The 20450-nt window shown below is 35.6% G+C and overlaps 1 protein-coding gene across 1 annotated transcript in view; it reads left to right on the top strand.

Annotated features, from left to right (window-relative positions):
- The window catches only part of LOC107288964 (laminin subunit alpha-2), a gene marked incomplete at its 5' end in the record, with an annotated part of 108891 nt that overhangs the window by 46243 nt on the left and 42198 nt on the right, over window positions 1–20450 (top strand). Inside the window, 6 exons of the mRNA XM_015817644.1 lie at window positions 1430–1584; window positions 7616–7759; window positions 9010–9143; window positions 11220–11379; window positions 18229–18353; window positions 19429–19591. Of these exons, the coding sequence (XP_015673130.1) occupies window positions 1430–1584; window positions 7616–7759; window positions 9010–9143; window positions 11220–11379; window positions 18229–18353; window positions 19429–19591 (881 nt within the window). The remainder of the gene's footprint in view (window positions 1–1429; window positions 1585–7615; window positions 7760–9009; window positions 9144–11219; window positions 11380–18228; window positions 18354–19428; window positions 19592–20450) is intronic.

The following is a 20450-nucleotide window of genomic DNA, read 5'->3' as shown; positions in this document are numbered from 1 at the left end:
AACAAAAACAAGGGTTCTTTAGTGTGAGTGCTCCACGTTCACACTGAATACCCCAGCAATCACTGTCACTATCAAGTTTTAATTCATTAAACATAATACTTTCAGTTTGAGTAATCATCTAAAACACTCAACAGAAAAAAAACAAATTTTGAGTAGAGTGTTCCCATGCAAACACTTTGCTGCATTTTGTTGAAACTTAGAGCCTTCTAATCGTTAAACAGTAGACTCAGGATGGACTATAGAAGATGTTTCACTTTCAAATACATAATTATTTTGCTCACCATTATGCATCTTTCCATGTCCATAATAGTAAAAGCAAACAGGAATACCAGATACTGTATTGATGAAACACCACAGAAGAAGGTACTATGGGTTGTTTCTGAACTTCCAAAGCCAAACAGATCTTTTTTATCGTACAAGCCAGAAATCCTAACTGCCCCATATACAGCAAATGATTGGGATTACACACACTGCTAAGGTTGCCAGGCCCATCCATGTATTGTTCCTTTTTCTAGATTACCATCCCTGAAGATGGTTTCAGACCAATGCAGGTACAGATCTATGAGAACAGATTTCAGTAAGATTTGGAATCTTGTATTTTTTTTAAGGATGTGCAGAGATATTAATCTGCTATCTAATTTACACATGGGGCCCACTGTACGTATATAAAACCATCTATGGACATTATATTATTTTGTTTTGTTCATACTGAGCCATGCTCTGAAACTCCCATTGTCGTGTTACTCAAATTTTGCAAATTTAGGGTGGCTCGAAAAATATGTTTGGGATATGAAACACTTAGTTTATTAATTGGCAAATCCGCTACTATTTTAATTCAAAATGTGTTCAGCAATGCGAGAATGAAGCCCTGAAACCTTAGCTCCCTAGAGCACTTTTCTAACCCTTGCTGCTTTGCTACTATTTTGCCTTTAAACCAAGTTGTAAAATTAAAATTAAAATGGCAATTATTTTACATCTTTAATATGATTACTGCAGATTGCTCTGAGCACAGCAACCCCAGTTTTAAACATAGTTCATGAATCTAGAAATTAATGTAACATCGTTCCTTTCACTCCTGACATTCTTATTTTAAAATTTGTATCATGGCTAATTTAAACCATCATTTCCAAAGAATCCATCCAGATCAAGAAACTACTTCAATAATGAAATCCAAATGACCATATGAAGTAAAAAAAAAATGTTTTATATTATTGGCTAGAGTGCAAAATTAACCCACAGTTTTCTATTTCAGGTATAATAAGGTATATTAATAAATTACCCATGATGCAATTTTTTGAGAGGAGAGTCAAGGGAAGAGTTCATTTTTTATTTATAAATCACTGCCCCAGAGTGCCCTCAGTTTTTATTAATGGCAGTTGCATCCAAAATGTAATCTGTTCTGTTTTTGTTTTATTTTTTTCACACAAAGTTGCTGATGCAGATGACACTGTTAAAAATCTGGGCAAAGAAGCAGATCGGCTGATGGATAAATTGAAACCAATCAAACAACTTCAAGATAATCTGGGGAAGAACATATCTCACATTAAAGACCTGATAAATCAAGCCAGGAAGCAGGCCAATTCTGTAAGACTTTTTTAAGAGCTTAGTTTATTTCTTTGAAAAGGTAAAGACTTTCATGAATTGAGCTGTACTTTTGGTGGCTACAGGAGAAGTTGGTTTGCCAGAAATGTAGGGCACATTTTTTTCCACTTCTTAGTGTAGTCTTCCTCTCCAAGTGAATGGCAAAGCTGGGCCTGTACAGCTTACATAACTGCTGCCTATAGGAAAAGTGTGTATACTCAGTCACAATAAATTACAAGTCCCAAAGTTGTTCAAAAATATCCACCTCAGTTTCATCCCAGGTTTTCAAATCAATCTTCTCACCAAATGTTGTTCTTAAAGTAAGAGCTTGAAGAAGCAAGTCAGAGTTCCTGTAACAATGTAATTTCTCAACAATTGGAATTGATTGTATCGATACACTATAATGTCCTTTATAACTATTAATAGGAAATATTAATATTTGAACAGAAACTAACTGATCAAATATTTAATGAATCATTTCCCCCCAATACAGTCCCTACGATATTTACAGTTGGTAATCAGGAAGCACTGCTGCTTTGCAAATAAAATTGACAACATCTTGCAGACTAACCAAGAATATTAGGGGATTGAGATGTGTTTGAATAGTAGTAGCTCAGATTGGTAATTGGACTGTAGGATTGATCTCTGAGCTTGACGATTTGGCTGCAAACATTTTGTCTCCATTCGAGGGAACATCTTCAGTGCACTTTGAATTGTGCTCATCTGTCAAAGCACTGGCCTTTAAATTGGTGTGAGTGTTGTTTGTCCGGATGTTTCTGAGTCAAATTTGCAGCCAAATTGCTACGCTCAGAGATATTAGGGAATGGGTGTCCCATTTTTTCCCATTATGTAAGTGGGTTAAGAACTACTAGTTTTATTATTGAGTCCTAAGTTTGTCTTCAAAGTGCAATTACATTTGAAACACATTTTAGCTGGTAATGCTAAATCTGTTTCCTTATGACCTGCAAGAACCTAAAAAAATATCTCTGAGGATGAATATGTTCAAGTCAAAGCTTTATGCCGCTCCGGGAAAAATATAAAACAGAAAGTATGTGTCATTATAATGAGAAAACAGCATATTTATTTGATAAACAGCCCTTCATATAAAATAGAAGTAATCATTTACCTCCAAAATAATTTCCATCCATAGATTTTAAAGTTACTTTCCTAACATTATTCATGCCTTGGAGTAGGCATCTCTGTATTTTTATGGGTGAGGACAGAAAAACCCACATTGATCGTTGTTTAATAGCTATTCTGTCTCAGTGATATTTGTACTATCCAAAGGTTTTAAAATATATAAATCTTTTAGGGCTATTTTTAATGCAGGTAACTAACCTTCTAAGCTTACACATTTAAGTGTAATGTATTCCCTTCAGCGTTATTTTGGTTTTATTTTGTTTTTTGTTTTTTTGTTTTCCTGTTCTGGTCTGAATAATCTATATCTACCATTTCCTTATACCACTAAAACAAATAATGAATATAAACTATCATAGGTAACAGTTATTTCTTCTAATATAATTACTACTCTTATTGTAGAATAAATCTGATGATATACACTTTAGTTTGCATGTTGTCATGTTTCCTAATGTAATCTTTATATTGAACAACTATTAACATTGACTTCTTTGATTATTTGATTTATTTGCTTACTTACTATGTCTATAAACCATTTCAATCATAATAGACTGTAAAAGACATTCAGAGACCTTCTTATAATTCATTGCAGTAATTGTGTTAAAATAGATACACATTCATGCACAATCCAAAATAACTGCAGACAATGTTAACATATAGACCTTCCCCTATAAGAAGGGTCAAAACAACATATCAGAGACCTTGACGGTACACTGGAAAACCCAGGTCTTTCTAGCTTTATGAATACTCAAGGGTATGGAGTCTAATTTGTAAGGAAATTCAGAGAAAGGGTGGATTGTCCAGAGAAAAGATGCATTGACTAAAAAGTCCTTCTATGGTGTCCTGGCAGATGGCACTCATTAGGGGCCCATAGAGAATTTTCTCTTCTCAAACATAATGTATAGGTAGAAATCACTAGGAGAAGGCAATACCAAAGATATCCAGTTCCTGATCTCTAAAAAATTAAAACTTAACCATCATCCTGAATTACTTCTTAAAACAAGCTAGTTGCAAGTGCAGTTCTCGAAATAGTAGTGGTAGTTTTACCTATATGTGTTGCTGTCTGAAATGCTTCATTCTGGACCAGCAGAAGCCTCCGAGTCATCTTCAGGGGCAATCCCAAGTACAACATATTAGAGTAGTTCAAACAAGAGATGACCAAAACATGAATGATGATAAGTAGAATATTCTGCTCCAGAAGGGGTTGTACTGTAAAACATAAGTTGGAGCTACACAGAGGCTGTGTCCGAGCCAGTGCTGCTCATTGTGCAGGAGCAGGGAATGTAGGAGGACCCACAGATTACAGGTAATCCTTGACTTACCACAGTTGGTTTAGTGACCATTCAATGGCACTTATGACCATTTTTTACAGTTATGGCCTTTGCAGGGTCAAAATTCAGGTGCTTGGCAACTGGTTCATATTTATGACCATTGCTGTGTCATTTGATCAACTTTTACAATTTTTGACAAGAAAGTCAATGGGGAAGTCAGATTCACTTAACAACTGGGTTACTAACTTACCAACTGTAGTGATTCACTCAATAACTGAGGCAGGAAAGGTCGTAAAATGGTGCAAAACTCACTTAATAAATGTCTCATTTAACAACAGAAATTTTGGGCTCAATTGTGGTTGTGAATCGAGAACTACCTGTCTAAACTAGCTCTGTCCATGAAAACTTGAGTGTTCAATCATTGAGTTGCTTCTGACTCTTTGATATCCAATGGCTGTTATATCCCAAGATTATCTATCAATGCTTTTTTGATTTCTTCTAAGTTCCTGCTAGTGTCATTAGTAATAGTATATAACCACTTTATTTTCTCTAAGCTCTCTTTTTTTCTATTGCATTAGGATGTTTTTCCAAGCTTTAAGATCTTCTTGTATTATGTATTTGAAATATTTAAGTTTTAGCATCATTATTAAAAAGTCTGATTTTACTTCCTGTGGCACTGAATTATTTGTTGTCTTTGCAATCCAAGGCACTCTTAACTGTTTTCTCCAGTTCCATATATCAAAGGCATTAACTTTTCTTCATTCAGCCTTTTTTAGGATCCAACTTTCTCAGCCACTTGTTAAAACAGGGAAACATTGTTTTTATAGTATGAACATTTCTTGTCAGTGTACTATCTTTGCATCTTAATATTTTATTTAGACCTCTCATCCAACTAGCAGATACCTTTTTATTCCATTCTTTATTACGGTCACAATTGCTGAATTTTTGAGCCTATGAAAATAAAGTTTTTTTGCTATTACCTTACCTTCTTCTATGCTCAGGTGCATTGAGTTGGCATTATCTCTTGATTTAATCATAATTTTTCTGCATGAGGTTTTCTTTTGGTTTTATGTTTTGATTTTTTTTGTTATGCAAACTAGCTTTTGCCCTCTCTTCTTTTAAATTCAATAAGATATTTTTTAAATCTTCTAGTTATCACAGTGGTATCATCAACATAGCTGAGGTTTTAATGTTTCTCCCAGCTATATTCATTCTAATCTGTATTTCCTCTAGTGAAATATTTTTCATTATATATTTGCCATGTATTTAATTGCTCTGTATCCTATTAACATTATTGCTTGTAGTTGTTGTATAAATTCTTCAATAGACAAACGAGGTGGCCTAGTACAGAGCTCCCAAACGTTTAGGCACCAGGGACCGGTTCTGTAGGGAGAGGTTTTTTGGCAGACCAGACTGGGTGTGGTTTTGTGTGCTGCCTGCATCCCATGGATGGGGCTTCGCTTGTTTGTGCATGCTGAGGCCCGGTGCCGGTCCATGGATCAGGGGTTGGGAACCTCTGGCCAAGTATGTTCATATTTAAAAGATATCTACTATTTCTTGTGGTTCACCCTATTAAAAGTCTTTGTATGAGTAATAAAGCAAAAAAAGATAACTTTTTAGAAATTGTCTAGAATTTTTCCACTATCCATTCAGTGTTAGCACTGTTAACTCAGATGCCCCCATCTCTTCTGAATGTTATTTTTATATGTGACAATTCTTAGTCAATATATAGGTCTGGACTGCAAAATTACGAGAAGTGAGCTTTATATTTTTTTGGGGGGCTATTGAGATATAAATGGGTCTCCTCCGGTTCCTTGGGCTCCAGTGTGCTTGTCTTACAAACTGCAAGTGATTTTCTAGGACTCATTTAACTTCACTTTTCAAAATGTCTGGCTCTAGTACTGATGAAACCTTGCTTACCAGTCATTTATTCTTCCATATATTTTGTGCTGTTTCTTCATTAAATCTTTCTCCCTCAGATCTTTTTTGTATCTTATTATGCTTATTTTTGTATAAAAGCGTCACCTGCCTTCTCCGATTTTCTTTAAAAAAATAGCTTGTTTTCCCTTTTAAATTATATTCTTAATTTATTTGCTTTGCTAATTTTATATGACTCCTTATTGCTTTTGTCTTGTATTCACTGTTTAGTTGGACCGATGTTCAGTTTTGACATAGCTGCTCTGGCCACATCTTGGTTCATAGTCCTGGCAGAGCAATGGTATACATATCTTTGTAACATTGCCCTGGTTGTGAATGTCCCTTTGGCGAAATATTCAAGTGGGTTGTCATTTTCTTCTCATACAATATTTAATCTGTTCCCTTGTCTATGACTTGTCTATCATAGATCAATCTTCTGCAAGTGTACAGTCCCAACAGTATAGCTAATAGCATCACTGTAATATGGAAGAGCCCTGGTGGTGCAGTGGTTAGAATACACTATTTTTGCTGACTCCTGGCTGCCAGCAGTTTGGCAGTTTGAGTCTCACCAGCTCAAGGTTGACTCAACCTTCCATCCTTCTGAGGTCGGTAAAATGAGGACCCAGATTGTTGGGGGCACTATGCTGACTCTGTAAACCGCTTAGAGAGGGCTGTAAAGCACTGTGAAGCAGTATATAAGTCCATCAGTGTTTCTCAACCTTGACAATTTTAAGGCATGTGGACTTCAACTCCCAGAATTCCACAGCCAGCAATGCTGGCTGTGGAATTCTGGGAGTTGAAGTCCACATGCCTTAAAATTATCAAGGTTGAGAAACACTGGTCTAAGTGCTATTGCTAAGTGCTATATGCAAATACTTTCACTGCTGCAGAGTAGCAATCCATTAAGGGGCCTTTTGTTGATACCCCAGCTAAAGCCTTATGTGCATATGCAACAAGATTTCATTTTTGAGTATATTTGCACAACCTTTCATCAGAATTAGAAATACATCTCTTTTATAATCCTAGAATTACTTATTTTCAAAACATGAAACCCATACTGATATAATGTACATTTGCTCTTTCAGAGTTTCAGATAATAAACTTCAGCAATCAAATGGAATGTTCAACTTTCTTGTTTGTCTTGGGAAAGTAATTCTGTAAGTTCAATAAAGCAGATCGACTGGGTCTTTATTGAGTCTTTTTTTTGACATACAGAAATGCCATTCCTTTTAAAAATAATGATAATAATATTACAGTAAGCACTAAGTGAACTCTTAGTGACTATTAGATAATTAGTTTTAAAAATTAAAAGATCCTATGGGACACATCTAGCAACAGTTGACAATACAAGCACAATATACGAAAGCTTTCATAACGCAGAACCCAAAACAATAGGAAAGAATTTATTTAAAATAATATAGTGTACATACAAGTCTCAGATATAGTAGGTCATACATTTGACTTCATTAGGCAGTTACCTCTGAATTATTCAGCAATTGAATTATCAAAACACAACTTTGTATATCATTGGGTATTCTGGTGTGGCAAAATAATGGATCGTGATGTCCGTAGAGAATACTACATAAAACTGTCAGTAGTTTATATTCTAAAGTCAGATCTCTAGAAAATTCATATTAATTTAGTTTATGAATGGAACTGAAAATATTAAAAATGGATCTCTTTCTTTTGTTTTTAATTGCTAATTTAAGATTAAAGTATCTGTAGCTTCAGGAGGAAACTGTATTCGAACATACAGACCAGAAATTAAAAAAGGATTGTACAACACTGTTATTCTCAACGTAAAGACAACTGTTGCTGATAATCTACTTTTTTATCTTGGAAGTAATAGATACGTAAGTCCGCTTTAGTTTTTCTTTTAAAAATTGTTACCATCTGATTGTATATTGATATTAATTCTGGCAATATAGCTGGATCACCATCTGATGTTCAGAGGGCATTACTGTTGCCATGATATCATCCCATATCATCATGTCTGCATTTTCCCAAGCAACAGCAAAAACAAGTGTTATTATCAGAATCCATTGGCTCAAATTAGGGTACTGTCACCACCTGTATAGGAAACTGACCAGTAGTGTTCCTACTGCTGAACCCTTAACTAGGCTCAGTTAATCTGTTATGGGGGTGCCTTCCTTCGAGTGAGTCAAAATGATAAAATTGATAGGGATAGGGCCCGGACCATTTTTGTTTTACCACAACAGTGATAAATAATGTTAAAAAAAACTGATGGTATTGCTAGCACTGCTATTAACTATGCAATAATGAAAATAATTTGAAAGAGGAAGCTGGGGTAGGGGGAGAAGAGAATGATATGACACTTGTTAGGAGGACCTATGCAGCCCCATCCAAATGGAGAGACTCCAAAGGAACTAAATGCATAGGAAAGATAAATAAAGATCAAAAGAGCTTCTAGTAGAAAATCTAATTCATAAGGTTTTAAGGAAATAATACAACTGATGGATTAATTATCTTTATAAAAATTACCGGTAGGTCAAAAATATTTTAAAACTTCTCTTTTGTTTCTAAAACGCACAAGAAAAAATAAACTGCAAAACTGATTCAAAAAGAAGTTTCAGCAAAAAAATCCCACATTTGTATTATATACTAGTGTAAAATCATTAAAATAAATTAGAAAAAAAATGTGTGAGAGGTATCCTTGGGCAGCAGATATGATTACGCAAAGATATGAAGTTATGAAAAAGAACTAGAAGTTATTGAATCTCCTCTTGCTATAATGTTTCCTCCTCACTTTACCTATATTTTTAAAAATAGATTTAAATATTTTTGAATATGTAAATTTTACAGGATATTATAGATTATGCAAGACAATAATTGAGAGCCACTACTAATGGGAAAGATAATGTTTCAACTCATAAATATTACATATGGAACATGATAAAGAAAGAGATTTTCAGGAAAAAAAATACATTTAGAATAATTATCCTTTCATAGTAATATATAGCTATTCATTGCTCTTAATTGCTTCATTTTCACTGTTTTAATAAATATCACTTTGCATTATTTTACCAGATTGTTTCAGAGGTAGCAAATACTATTATTATGCTATTATGCTTCCTCATTCTAGACTGACTTCTTGGCCATAGAAATGCGTAAAGGAAAAGTGGATTTCTTATGGGACGTGGGATCTGGTGTTGGGCGTGCGGATTACCCAGATCTCACAATTGATGATGGAGTTTGGTACCGAATTGAAGCATCAAGGCAAGTTCCTAAGATATTCCAGACTAATTGTATCACTCTCAAATGGCGATTCCATGCTCCAGAAAGATATCATTTTCAAAATGGCATCACACTCGTGCAAATTCTTTTGAAAGTAGTTCTTCTGGGATGCATCTTATTGTATTTTTAGAATCTAATACAATGTAATGCACGATGAAATATAAAAATTGAAAATAAAGCAATTTTAAGGATCCTTCTCAGAGTGCAGTAAATAGTTACTATGGCCACGTGGGAAGGGAAAGAAGACTCCAGGTGAGATGTCTCTGTGATACCTGCTGCCTACCCTGTTCCTTTTTGTCTTCAGGGATCCTGCCCTCAGAGAGTAGGCCAAACTATGGTCTTACTAAGTGGAGAATGTTCTGCCAGTGCTTTTACAATATGGAGAATGTTGTGTTAGCTTTTTATTTATTTATTTTTGTATGCATTGCTTCTGAATTTGTTTGATTTTTGTTGTATGAGTGCAAAAGCATAATATAAACCCAACAAATACAAGAAATATTTTAAAAGCCCTACTGACCTTTTAGACATCAGAATCGGTATACCATTTTTAGAGGCATGTTATTGTCCAAATGAATAAAGCAATGACCCCTCTTACTTACCTATCATTTTGCCAGTGTGGCTGTGACAGAAGTACTTTGTGAATAAAACTAATTGGGATGATGTGTTTCTCCCACTCATTAGGAAATGGACCGAGGAATAGCAACATCTGAATAACATGGGTTGTGGGAGCAATCCCTAAGCTGAAATCTACTGAAGGATCTGTCTTCAGATCATTTCAAGTTTCCCATCTACCATTCTTATCAAATTTTGTAAATGAACCTACCTTTTGCTGTAGCTTTGTCTGTGCATGTATATGCAGTGCTCATGGGCACTGGGGCATAGAGTGCAATCATGGCAGGCAGGTCCTATGAACCTGCAATTTTGGAATGGTGGTCTCAGGCAAAAGTCTAAGGCAGGAAAAGACTCGCAGCCCTTTCCAATGGATTAGCTCTTCACATTACTGACTTTTATAGGAGACTTGAGACTATATCAGAAAAAAATGCAGCTTCCAAATCATTCTTTGAGATTAGGCCTTGAATGCTAATTCCTTTGATTGAAGTTTGAGCCCTTTCAAATATGTGTTTTGATCTGCATGCTGATTAAACTATGTCACTTGACATGTTCCGATGGAATGGTTCTTGTTCTGTTGGAAACTCAAAACTGAAGTACTTTTGTCTTGGTCTGTTGAAGTGCCATTCATGATCTGGCTTACTATACTGCCATAATAAATCCATTGAACTTATTCAGAGTGCAAAAGCATGTCTGTCATGAAAAGAACAGACAAAGGAATAAACAAATCAAGAGATGAGCCTTGGTATTCTGGAGTGCTTCAGGTTCAAAAGGGGGGAAGGGAGTGAGGAAGTACAAAGAAAGAAAACAGATGAATATTTCTGTTCAGTAAAATATAAAATATTTTTGATGCATAAAGTCATTAGAGTCTATAGAATAAATTGATGTTTGTTATTTTCCAGTATCTTTTATTTTCTGCTCCAAATAAAGGAATTGTGACCTTTATCTTAAAAATAAATGAGCTGCATTTTAGATTTAAAGATGAAAATCCCTGCAAACTGTAGAAGCTAATATAAATAACTAAGAAATTGTCCTCTCCATTTGTGTGGTGTGAACTTTCAGGCAACAGATGTGGTGAATTGAAATTGTAGTCCACATAATTCTGTGTTTCCATAGTGGATTTTTTCTTCTTCTGAGATTAAAATAATAGACTGTCTTCATCTCATAACTTCTTCTCACAGGGATTACATGTTACCAGGCACCCATGTTTCAACCTAGTCAGTAGATATACACTCCTGTCAGCTTACTCTTCACATAACATCATTACCTAACAATCAGAATCCATAGTGTATCCTAATAGCTTAAAACTTGAATACAGAAATTCACAAAATGTCACCTTGCATGTGTGAATATCTTCAGAGGTTGGAGAGAATGCTTGTATTCACAGGAAGGTGAATACTGTATTAGTTGATAGTAGCAAAACTCATTCCCATGTTTTCTGTCTTACAGGACTGGAAGAAATGGCACAATTTCAGTACAGGCATTAGAGGGTCCTAAAGCCACCATCATTCCTAGCATTTCCAGTGCAATTTCTCCACCTGGTTACACGATTTTAGATGTGGATGCAAATGCCATGCTCTTTGTTGGAGGTTTAACTGAGAAAATAAAGGTAATGAGTGACTCTCTGCTTAATTGGTCATTGTAACCATATGGGCTTTTCTTTGTTTTATTTGAAATATTTGCTTGAGAGGGAGCAGTCTTAAATCACTGTCCTCTGAGATTTCAGAGAGTTGTGCAGGAAATGACTTCTAGGCTGCAGTCTAATTAATTGCCAATGAAATAAATGTCACAATAATGACAGTACTTAGATCTACATTATTCAAATTTGAAGCAGATATGCCTTAGCTACTCCTGTTTTCAAGTAGTGTCAGCAACTGTCATCCCTTTAAAATCTTCTGAGATTAAGATTCCTTAATGTGCCACCAGCAAATACAACAATGACCTGTACTACACTTGATACAAAATACATTTCCCACTTTAGATACAATTATTTATTTATGGACTTTCATTGCAGCTGAAAAGATCCACAGAACGGTACCAATATTAATTGGAATATGACACATTTTACAAAGATATATAATCATGAAAGGATCAAATATGGCTGTATTAATTCCAGCCCATAGAACAACAGAGCCTAAAGCATCTTTGCTGTTGGATGGGGTTGCACTGTCACAAACAGACCTTGTGCACAATCTGAGCTTTCTCCTAAATTCTTTTCTTCTGCTGTGGTGAGGCAGGGGTTAGAGTGCAGTATTGCCTGACCAGCTCAAGGTTGACTTAGTCTTCCGTCCTTCCGAGATCAGTAAAATGAGGGCCCAGATTATTGGGAGCAATATGCTGATTCTATAAACCTCTCAGAGAGCACTGTAAAGCACTATGGAGCGGTATATAAGTCTAAGTTCTATTGCTATAGCACAATAGGAACTGTTTCCAAATCCCAGATTGAGGCTATATTACTAATTGTCTCTATTGAAATGAGGTTTTCTCTCAGTCCCCTGTTCAGAAACGTAAGAACAGGTAGAAACTGAAATTCAGCAATGTTAAACACTAATTCCATTTATATCTGAGGTAAGTCAAGATTCAAAACCAAATTTGCATATGCAATATGACATATCAATAGCTCTAGGAAAGATTTGACTTGGTGACTAATTTATTCTAACTAATCATTAGCTCCTTCTAGGCCAATTAGAAAATGAGAGAATCAGGGGTTCCCTCTTGGTTTTATTTGTATCTGACCATTGGCAAATGGCTTTGGATGGCAGATTATTTTGACCTTCAGATGATTTACCTGAAACCATATTATGTAACCTTCTTTTAAAGTGAGGCATTGTGGGTGAAATGCCTACAGCAGCAGCAACTTCCAGTGTCTTATTCAGGTGAAATATATGTGGCTATGTGTGTTCCTATGAAACCCACTGGCCATTTTTCTCAGACAAGCTGTCAGGTCAGCAAGCAAGCATCAAAAGCAGCAAAAATGAAGATAGAAAGAAAGGACAGGGAGAGAGAAAGCTGCTGGAGAAGTCTGTAATACCTCCAGTATCCTCTTGGGTGCTCAAAGTTTGAAGTTGCTGATCACATCATGTGAAAAAAATAAAGGACCCAAAATAATCACATAAGCTTCCATGACTGAAGATGGACAACATCGGTCGCACTAGGAAGACCAGATCAGAAAATCAACTCCACATTAAGAGATCTACACTTTTTTGAGATAGGCTATAATATAATATATCTTGGATATATTGTACATCCCTTCCTGACACTGCAGTGACTCAGGGAAGCATTTTCCTGTATTGCTTCTGAATATTATTTTGCTCCCCAGGATTTTCCAAGAATTATTCAGCCCTCTTTGCCTAGGCAACAGATTTTGCACATTTCTGTCCAGATCATCTCTCTTCACAGACTAAACTTTGGGCCTTCTCACTTTGTTACAGTGCTTTAACCACCACATTTTGAAATACTTATAGTCACATTTTCACTGAACAAGGACCACCGGGTTGAAGGGTATCGGCATAAAGTTTCCTTCCTTCCTTCCTTCCTTCCTTCCTTCCTTCCTTCCTTCCTTCCTTCCTTCCTTCCTTCCAAAAAGAGAAGTGATGAAACTAATTATTTGATTATTTTTATGTCCAAATAGAATAGAATAACACAAAGTACACACCTGAACTCATACCTGCAATAGATTCTGAAGTAAAATCCCTGATAAGTAAGTCATTTTGCATGGCCCTACAGAGACACCCATTTGACAAATAAGCCTTTAAAAACTGTTCCAATCTTCCAAATGGCTCTGTATCTAATCAATCAGACTTTAAAAATAAACTGTAAATTAATCTGAAACCAGCTAGACAGATTCTGGGCTTGAACCATTCTTTATCATATAAATTAAAAGAATTACAGCTTTTATTTATTCTTAAGACAAGATAAAGCTTTGCAAAGATCTCAATTTCCCATCTTTCTGTTTAAGGCTGTTTCCATAATATATACATTCATTAAGTTCATATAGTAATTTATAATTACATGTACAATTTTTGTATCAACCTTGTACTGGAATGGATGGCTAGATGGATTGACAGATCCAACTTGGATTCTAATCTCTTTTTTAAAATCCAATTTGGCTTTACTTTTCTTATATCATTTTTTATTATTATCAGCATCTGCTTTAAATCTCAAATAATTTTCTATATCCTTTGTTAACTCTTCTCATCTGATACTTTTCCAGTAGTTTAAATCCTGGTGTTTCCTATCCAATCCTAATGCTATAAATAGGTACATAATCCACAGATAATTTCATTCATGCATTTCAATATTGTATATGCATAAACTTTGAATAAGTGTTATCATTTGAATTGAAGTGATGCATAAATTTGTAGAAAAATACCTTCAGAAATTATACTATGTTTTTGGGATTCTTAATTACATATTTAATTCATTAATTAGTCAACTTAGAGATCCCTCAACCCCAAAATACTCTAGGTAGTTCACATCATAAAAACAAAATAACAAATATACAATCAAAGTAGAACATAAAATAGTAAACAAGGTGGGGAATTAATTAGCAATAACAACTGTATCATACACATAGCAGGAATTCCAACTACCCTAGTCCATTGATTTATTTATGCAATGCATTGAAGAAGAATATCCATTATGGCCATGATAGTTCAGATTAATGTTAATCATGGGTACGTAATAAGGGACCTGTCCAGGTAGTTGCTAAAAGCCAATCCTGACTCAAAAGAAATCAAACAAAAACAATAATAACACCAACAACATCTGCCTATCTTAGGACCTTGGGAAAGACTCAATATGTGGATAGAAATGCCAAATTCAATCTAAACATCTGTCTGATGTATGACCAACAATAACAACAATTATACTTACCCTTTTCTCTTTAAGAGCCCAACATAGTAGATTGGTATAACATTCAAAAAATACTTCCATTTCTGAACTTGCTTCTTCTCTCATCCATTTTTTCTTTTTAAAAGTTTTTTTCAATGTGAATTGTTTAGTTTGTAATGCCAAGTTTGCCATATTCACAGTGAATTTTGAAGTTTTTCAGAATTCATGCCATGTCTCTTTTTGAAAGTCAAGTTTCTGTTCTCCAGATGTTCATACATTAATATTTTTAATACTCATAATTCTTTATGAAAAGTACCAGGTGCTTATATGTCTCAAATTGCTAAATATCTGGAAGCAAAATGATATTGATGAAATGAGACACAAAAGATAATTAAATACTTTTGAAAACGACAACTTCCGTTGAGAACAATTCTCTTTCAGCAATTCAGCAGTTACAATTCAGAAGTGTTCTTCAAATTGCTGTGGTTTGTGTGATTATATTGCTAACTTGTGATAATTATGATTGTACAAAGCCAAATTAAAAGGCTACTCTAAATGATAAAAAAAAACTAAGGCTCATCCTAACATCTCTAAAATACCCTCTTGCTGATTGATTTTAAGGTACTTGTTCTCATTTTTTTAAACAAAAATCCCTTTGTTATTTAATGAACCAGAAAAAAGAAGCAAAATTTTAAAAATGATGTATTAGAACTTCTCATACACATATATATTTTTATTCAAGAGTTTCAGTGAAACTCTTATATTTCATTATAATTAGCATTTATCTACATCAGTAATCATCTATATCAATAAGCAATTTGTTCATAAAGATTGTGGGTGAATGGATGGCTCTAGAAATTTATACAGCTAGTCCTCAAGTTCACTTAGCAATAGTTCAAAGTTATGACCCCCCCCCCAAAAAAGTACTTATGACCCAGTCCCGAAGTTATGAACGTTGTAGCACCACGGCAATCATTCACCCTTATGTCCGACCGCAGAGACACTGCAACATTCCCCCTGTCTATTCCCCACCACCACAGGGACCTAACAAGCACGGCCTTGCTATGCTAGCCCACTGACTTCTCCCCACCCCATTACCGACTGCTCAGTTACCTTTCAAAGATCCAGAGTTCCAGAACAGGCTCACCGCTCCTTCTCTCTCCTCGAACAAGCTGTCTCCTCTCCAGCCTCCTTACCGCGGGGTTTGTGTGGCAGCAGTTTCTTTGCCTGGTCCTGGTGCTCCAAAAGTGGAGTGGTAAGAACAGAGGCAGAGCAAGATGAGTGCCCCCTGCTCAGCTTGGCTGACTCACTGAGGCTGCCTGCGCGGGACACCTGATCCGCTTTTGGAGTGCCAGGCAGCCTTGGTGAGTCTGAAGGAGCGTGAGATTGCACTTACGAAGGCTTCTGTCCCTTTGCAAAAGCTTTTGGCATGGAGAACAGAAGCCTTTGGGGGCACGATCTTGCACTCTTTCAGGCCTCTGTCCTTTTGCTTCTTCAGATTCACTGAGGCTGCCCAGTGCTCCAAAAGCAGATCAGGTGCCCTACGTAGGCAACCTCAGTGAGTCAGCCAAGCTGAGTAGGGCATGTTCATCCTGCTTAACATCTGTTCTTACCGCTCCTCTTTTGGAGCCCCAGGAGCAGACAAAGAAACCACGGCAGAGAGGCTGGAGAGGAGACAGTTTGCTTGATCATCAAAATCTTTGAAAGGTAAGTGAGTCTCCACAGGCCCAGTGCCTGTGGAGATCCTGTGAGGCAGGATGGGAGGGGGGAAGCATGAGATATCTCAGTGGGTTGGGGAAAGCCTTGGGTGGTTGGAAACACTAACCCCCCCCCCCCCAGTCTTCCCCACTCTGATATACCTCATATGCACTTAATGATCTGTGCATTTGATTAGTGAATGCATTGGATAAAGCAGGAAGGGATCACGTTTATTTAATGTGATCCAATTAACGAATCTTCAGGTTATGAATATAATTGGTAGGCTTTATTATATTTGTAACTCAAGAATCACCTGTATTGTAAATAACTTATAAAGACGTCACTATTAGTTTTAGGTGTTCAATCCTCTGAATAATTGGGACCATAATTTTACATTTCCAAAATTGAAGCATAAGACCAATAAGACCAATGCAGAGTATCCATTTGCTTTGTCCAGCCATCAATGTTAATGTAGGTATGTTGATCAAAAGAATATTGTTGTGTGAAAAACATAAAGCCCTGTTTAAATGTGTAATTATTTATTCAATGAATATAATGATTTTAAAGAATCACAAAAAATATGTTTTAATGAAGCGCTATTCTCAGTTTGGACCTATAGCATTTTCAGCTTCAGAGACATCTAAGTTATTAGATTTTTATCACTAAAGGCCAATAAGATAAATTCCACAACAGTCTTTATAAATATTTTCTATTGATCAGTCTATTTCATAAGCCATTTTAAAACACTGACTGGAACAAGGAATTAGAAATTTCTATTTTGCCTAAACAAGAGGAAAATTTCTTAAAGATTCTGTCATAGTTCAATAAACTATGGTTTATCATACACATATTTAAAAATTGAATTTGTTGGACCTTAATGTATTTGTATATAAAATAATCACGGGGTTGTTTTTTTAAGGGAAGTATCCTAATTACATTGCTTTCATCTGACCTCCAGACCAGTTGTCTTAGTGCCTTTGTGTCTATCTTGCCATGTAACAATCTACAGCACCTCGACGCCAATAGAATGATAAAGAAATCTGTTAGCTCTTTTGCCGGTTTAAAGCTTTGTCAGACTCCATTCCCACTCAGGTGCTGGCTCTACCTTCTGTAGCCACGTTGCCATGGACTGCAAGAGAGAGTAGACACTTGGCTTGCACAGAGGCATCTGTCCTGTCTTTGTAATGTCCTCCCAGTGCTTTAGAAACTGCTGATTAAATCTTATGCGAGTTCCTCAGGTACTAGGATATAGTGGCCTTCTAGAGAACAAAGACTTGTTTCTAAACACATATGCATCCATCTGTCTCTGTACAAAACAAATCTGCAACATTGGTTGATTTAAACGGGGAAAGTTATTGCCTGTTCTGAAGTTCCAAATGAGTTTCTCATTGGTTCCAACAAGAAAGGGTTTCATATGGCCAAATATCCTACTTGCTTTATTTTGTATTAGGTTGGAAGAGATGCTGTAGAGTAGTGATGATCTCTGATACCATTTTGAGGACGTGGACCTCCCTTGGATGTTACTAATCAATACCAGCACTGCTATTCCTTTACTCTAAGGTTCAAAATGGTCTCAGCTAAAAGGTTCATGATAGGGTATAAGGAGAGTACAGGATCACCAGGAACTCTATTGATGTATCTGCAAGCTTTCTCCCATTCCACACCATGAGAGATGAATCAGGTCTTTAAGTTCCTCAGGAATGCCAGCACCGTGGAAGCCACCTGGATCTCAGGGACAACCTCATTCCACAGGGCAGGTGCTGTGACACAGAAGGCATGTTTCTCTCTCCATGTCAATCATTTCTGTCTTAATAGCTTCCACTTCTGTTGAAAATTAGGCAGTATAGACAAATACTTTTGTTACAAATTGTAATAGAGTCTATGAATAAAGAATTCAATACTTAGCCGGCATACTTTCTTTTTCCAGAAATCTGATGCTGTGAGAGTCACTACTTTCACAGGATGCATGGGAGAAACCTATTTGGACAGCAAACCAATAGGACTATGGAATTTCAGAGACATTGAAGGAGAGTGTAAAGGCTGTGCTGTCAGGTAAGGTTTTTTCCCCCATAATATTGTTTTGTGATTGTATTGTAATTACTTTAAAAAAAATAAGTAGCTAAGCATCTCACAATCTTTTTTTCTCAATATACTAGTACTTCTTTTTATATAGAATGGTATTTTGAAAGGCCATAATTAGGTTTGTTTAGCACAAGGATCAGCCTTTTGAAACTCCAATCATTATTAAAACCACTCTGAAAAATGAAAATTGTATGGCATAGCTCACAATATTCACCATCCCCTCCCCAGTACATATAAACGATAAATGAATGACTGAAAATATATAGGAACTATATATTTACAAGCATATAAAGTTAATCTTTACATTTCTAAAAGCATTTCTTCAATTATATGCATATATATATATGCATATACACATACATACATGCATACACACACACACACACACAAATAGATACTGCAAAAACAATATCAATACATGATGATATTAGAATGGTGGTATATGCATCATAACATCATGTAAATTATGCAGCTACCTAATGACAGCATGGTGGATCTTGCAAATATGTCTCATTTGTGTGATGACATTATAACATAGATGTCCACATTTACCATCTTGTGGATGTCAGTATATGGATGCAAATGTAACATATATAATATGTATCTCAGCAAGGTCTCATATCATATATGAGCTGTGTGAAACTTTGATTCACAGCTTTGTGTTTCTACTTCATTTAGCTATCTGATTCCCTGAATGCAGGAAATTAAACTGTATTTCTTCAAATCAATAAATTGATAGGTTTTGGTTCATGCACTTGATATACAGTACTACATCAAATCAAATAGATTTTGGCTGAATAAAATTTACTTGCTAAAATGATTCAGTGGACTTTTGCATGTGCATGTATGCACTTGTTATGAGATTGTTGTGCTGCATAAAATTTGATTCAAATCATCTATACCAATCAGTTTGAATGAATGATTCAGATAGACTCATCTTTGTCTCAATAATTCTAACTGAAATGATGATTTTAATCAGCTGTTAGATGATTCTGATGTCTAACAGTTTTCAAATTTTATTATTTTGTATTTCTTCACATCACAGCCCCCAGGTGGCAGATGGTGAGGGAACTGTTCAGTTTGATGGAGAAGGTTATGCTACTGTGAGCCGTCCCATAAGATGGAACCCCAATATCTCTATGGTCATGTTCAAATTCAAGACATTTTCTTCAACTGCTCTCCTGATGTATCTTGCTACTCTAGACTTGGTAAAACTATGCTTCTTAGACTTGTGTTGTTCACATTATGGCATCTGCAAGTTCCTGTAAAGAGAAATTAAATATATGTCAGTATTCCTGTGGATGAATTTTACAGTGAATACTTTTTAAGATAAAGTAGGATAATTTATGAGGATTTAATACAACAGCTCATATAATACTAACAGTATAATACAGATCGTTAATATGATTGTTCTTATTATTCCTAGTGTAAGTTGCATTGGCAAAGAACCACTTGTATTATATACAGTATTATATACAGTATCTGTCAGCACTTCTTTAGCAGTTACAGATGGGCATTATGTAATGTAAACATTCACTAGAATTTATCTATTTATTTTAACAATGACTTTGATGTTGTTAGGAAACATAGGGGGTTTGTTTTCTTTTAACAGAAAATACTACATGCAAAACACTGTTTTGGGACAAATTCATAACCATACATTTCAATATATCCCTGCACCCTTAATATTCAAACTGTGGCACACATATCTATCAGTGGAGTGATAGGTACTTTTTCTTATTTTTTCAGTGAGGGCTGCCTTTCCCAGGAGCAATGCTTTTGGGTAGAGGTACGCTAAGTTGGTGGAGCAAAATGAAAACTGGGTGTGGTTGCTCATGTTTTTATTTTTTCCTGGTATCCCTTCTTCGATTTTCTGATAACCTCTTCTCCAAGTAGCAGGCTGACTGTAGTGGATTTTAGCAAGATTTACATTTGTGGCTTGAAGAAGATTAAGTTGTGAGTTGTATATGATATTTATAATGCTGGTTCTCAATTTGCAAAAATGTTTAGTGTATTTGAACATTGCATAGAATGAGGTTTCTTGTAAATATTGATAAGTCCAACCAA

This window comes from Protobothrops mucrosquamatus, unplaced genomic scaffold (genome assembly GCF_001527695.2).
Source record: "Protobothrops mucrosquamatus isolate PMUCROS unplaced genomic scaffold, P.Mucros_1.0 scaffold614, whole genome shotgun sequence".
In the NCBI taxonomy this organism is placed as follows: domain Eukaryota; kingdom Metazoa; phylum Chordata; class Lepidosauria; order Squamata; family Viperidae; genus Protobothrops; species Protobothrops mucrosquamatus.
Note: the sequence above shows the minus strand (reverse complement) of the source record. Positions and strands in the feature narration are given on the sequence as shown.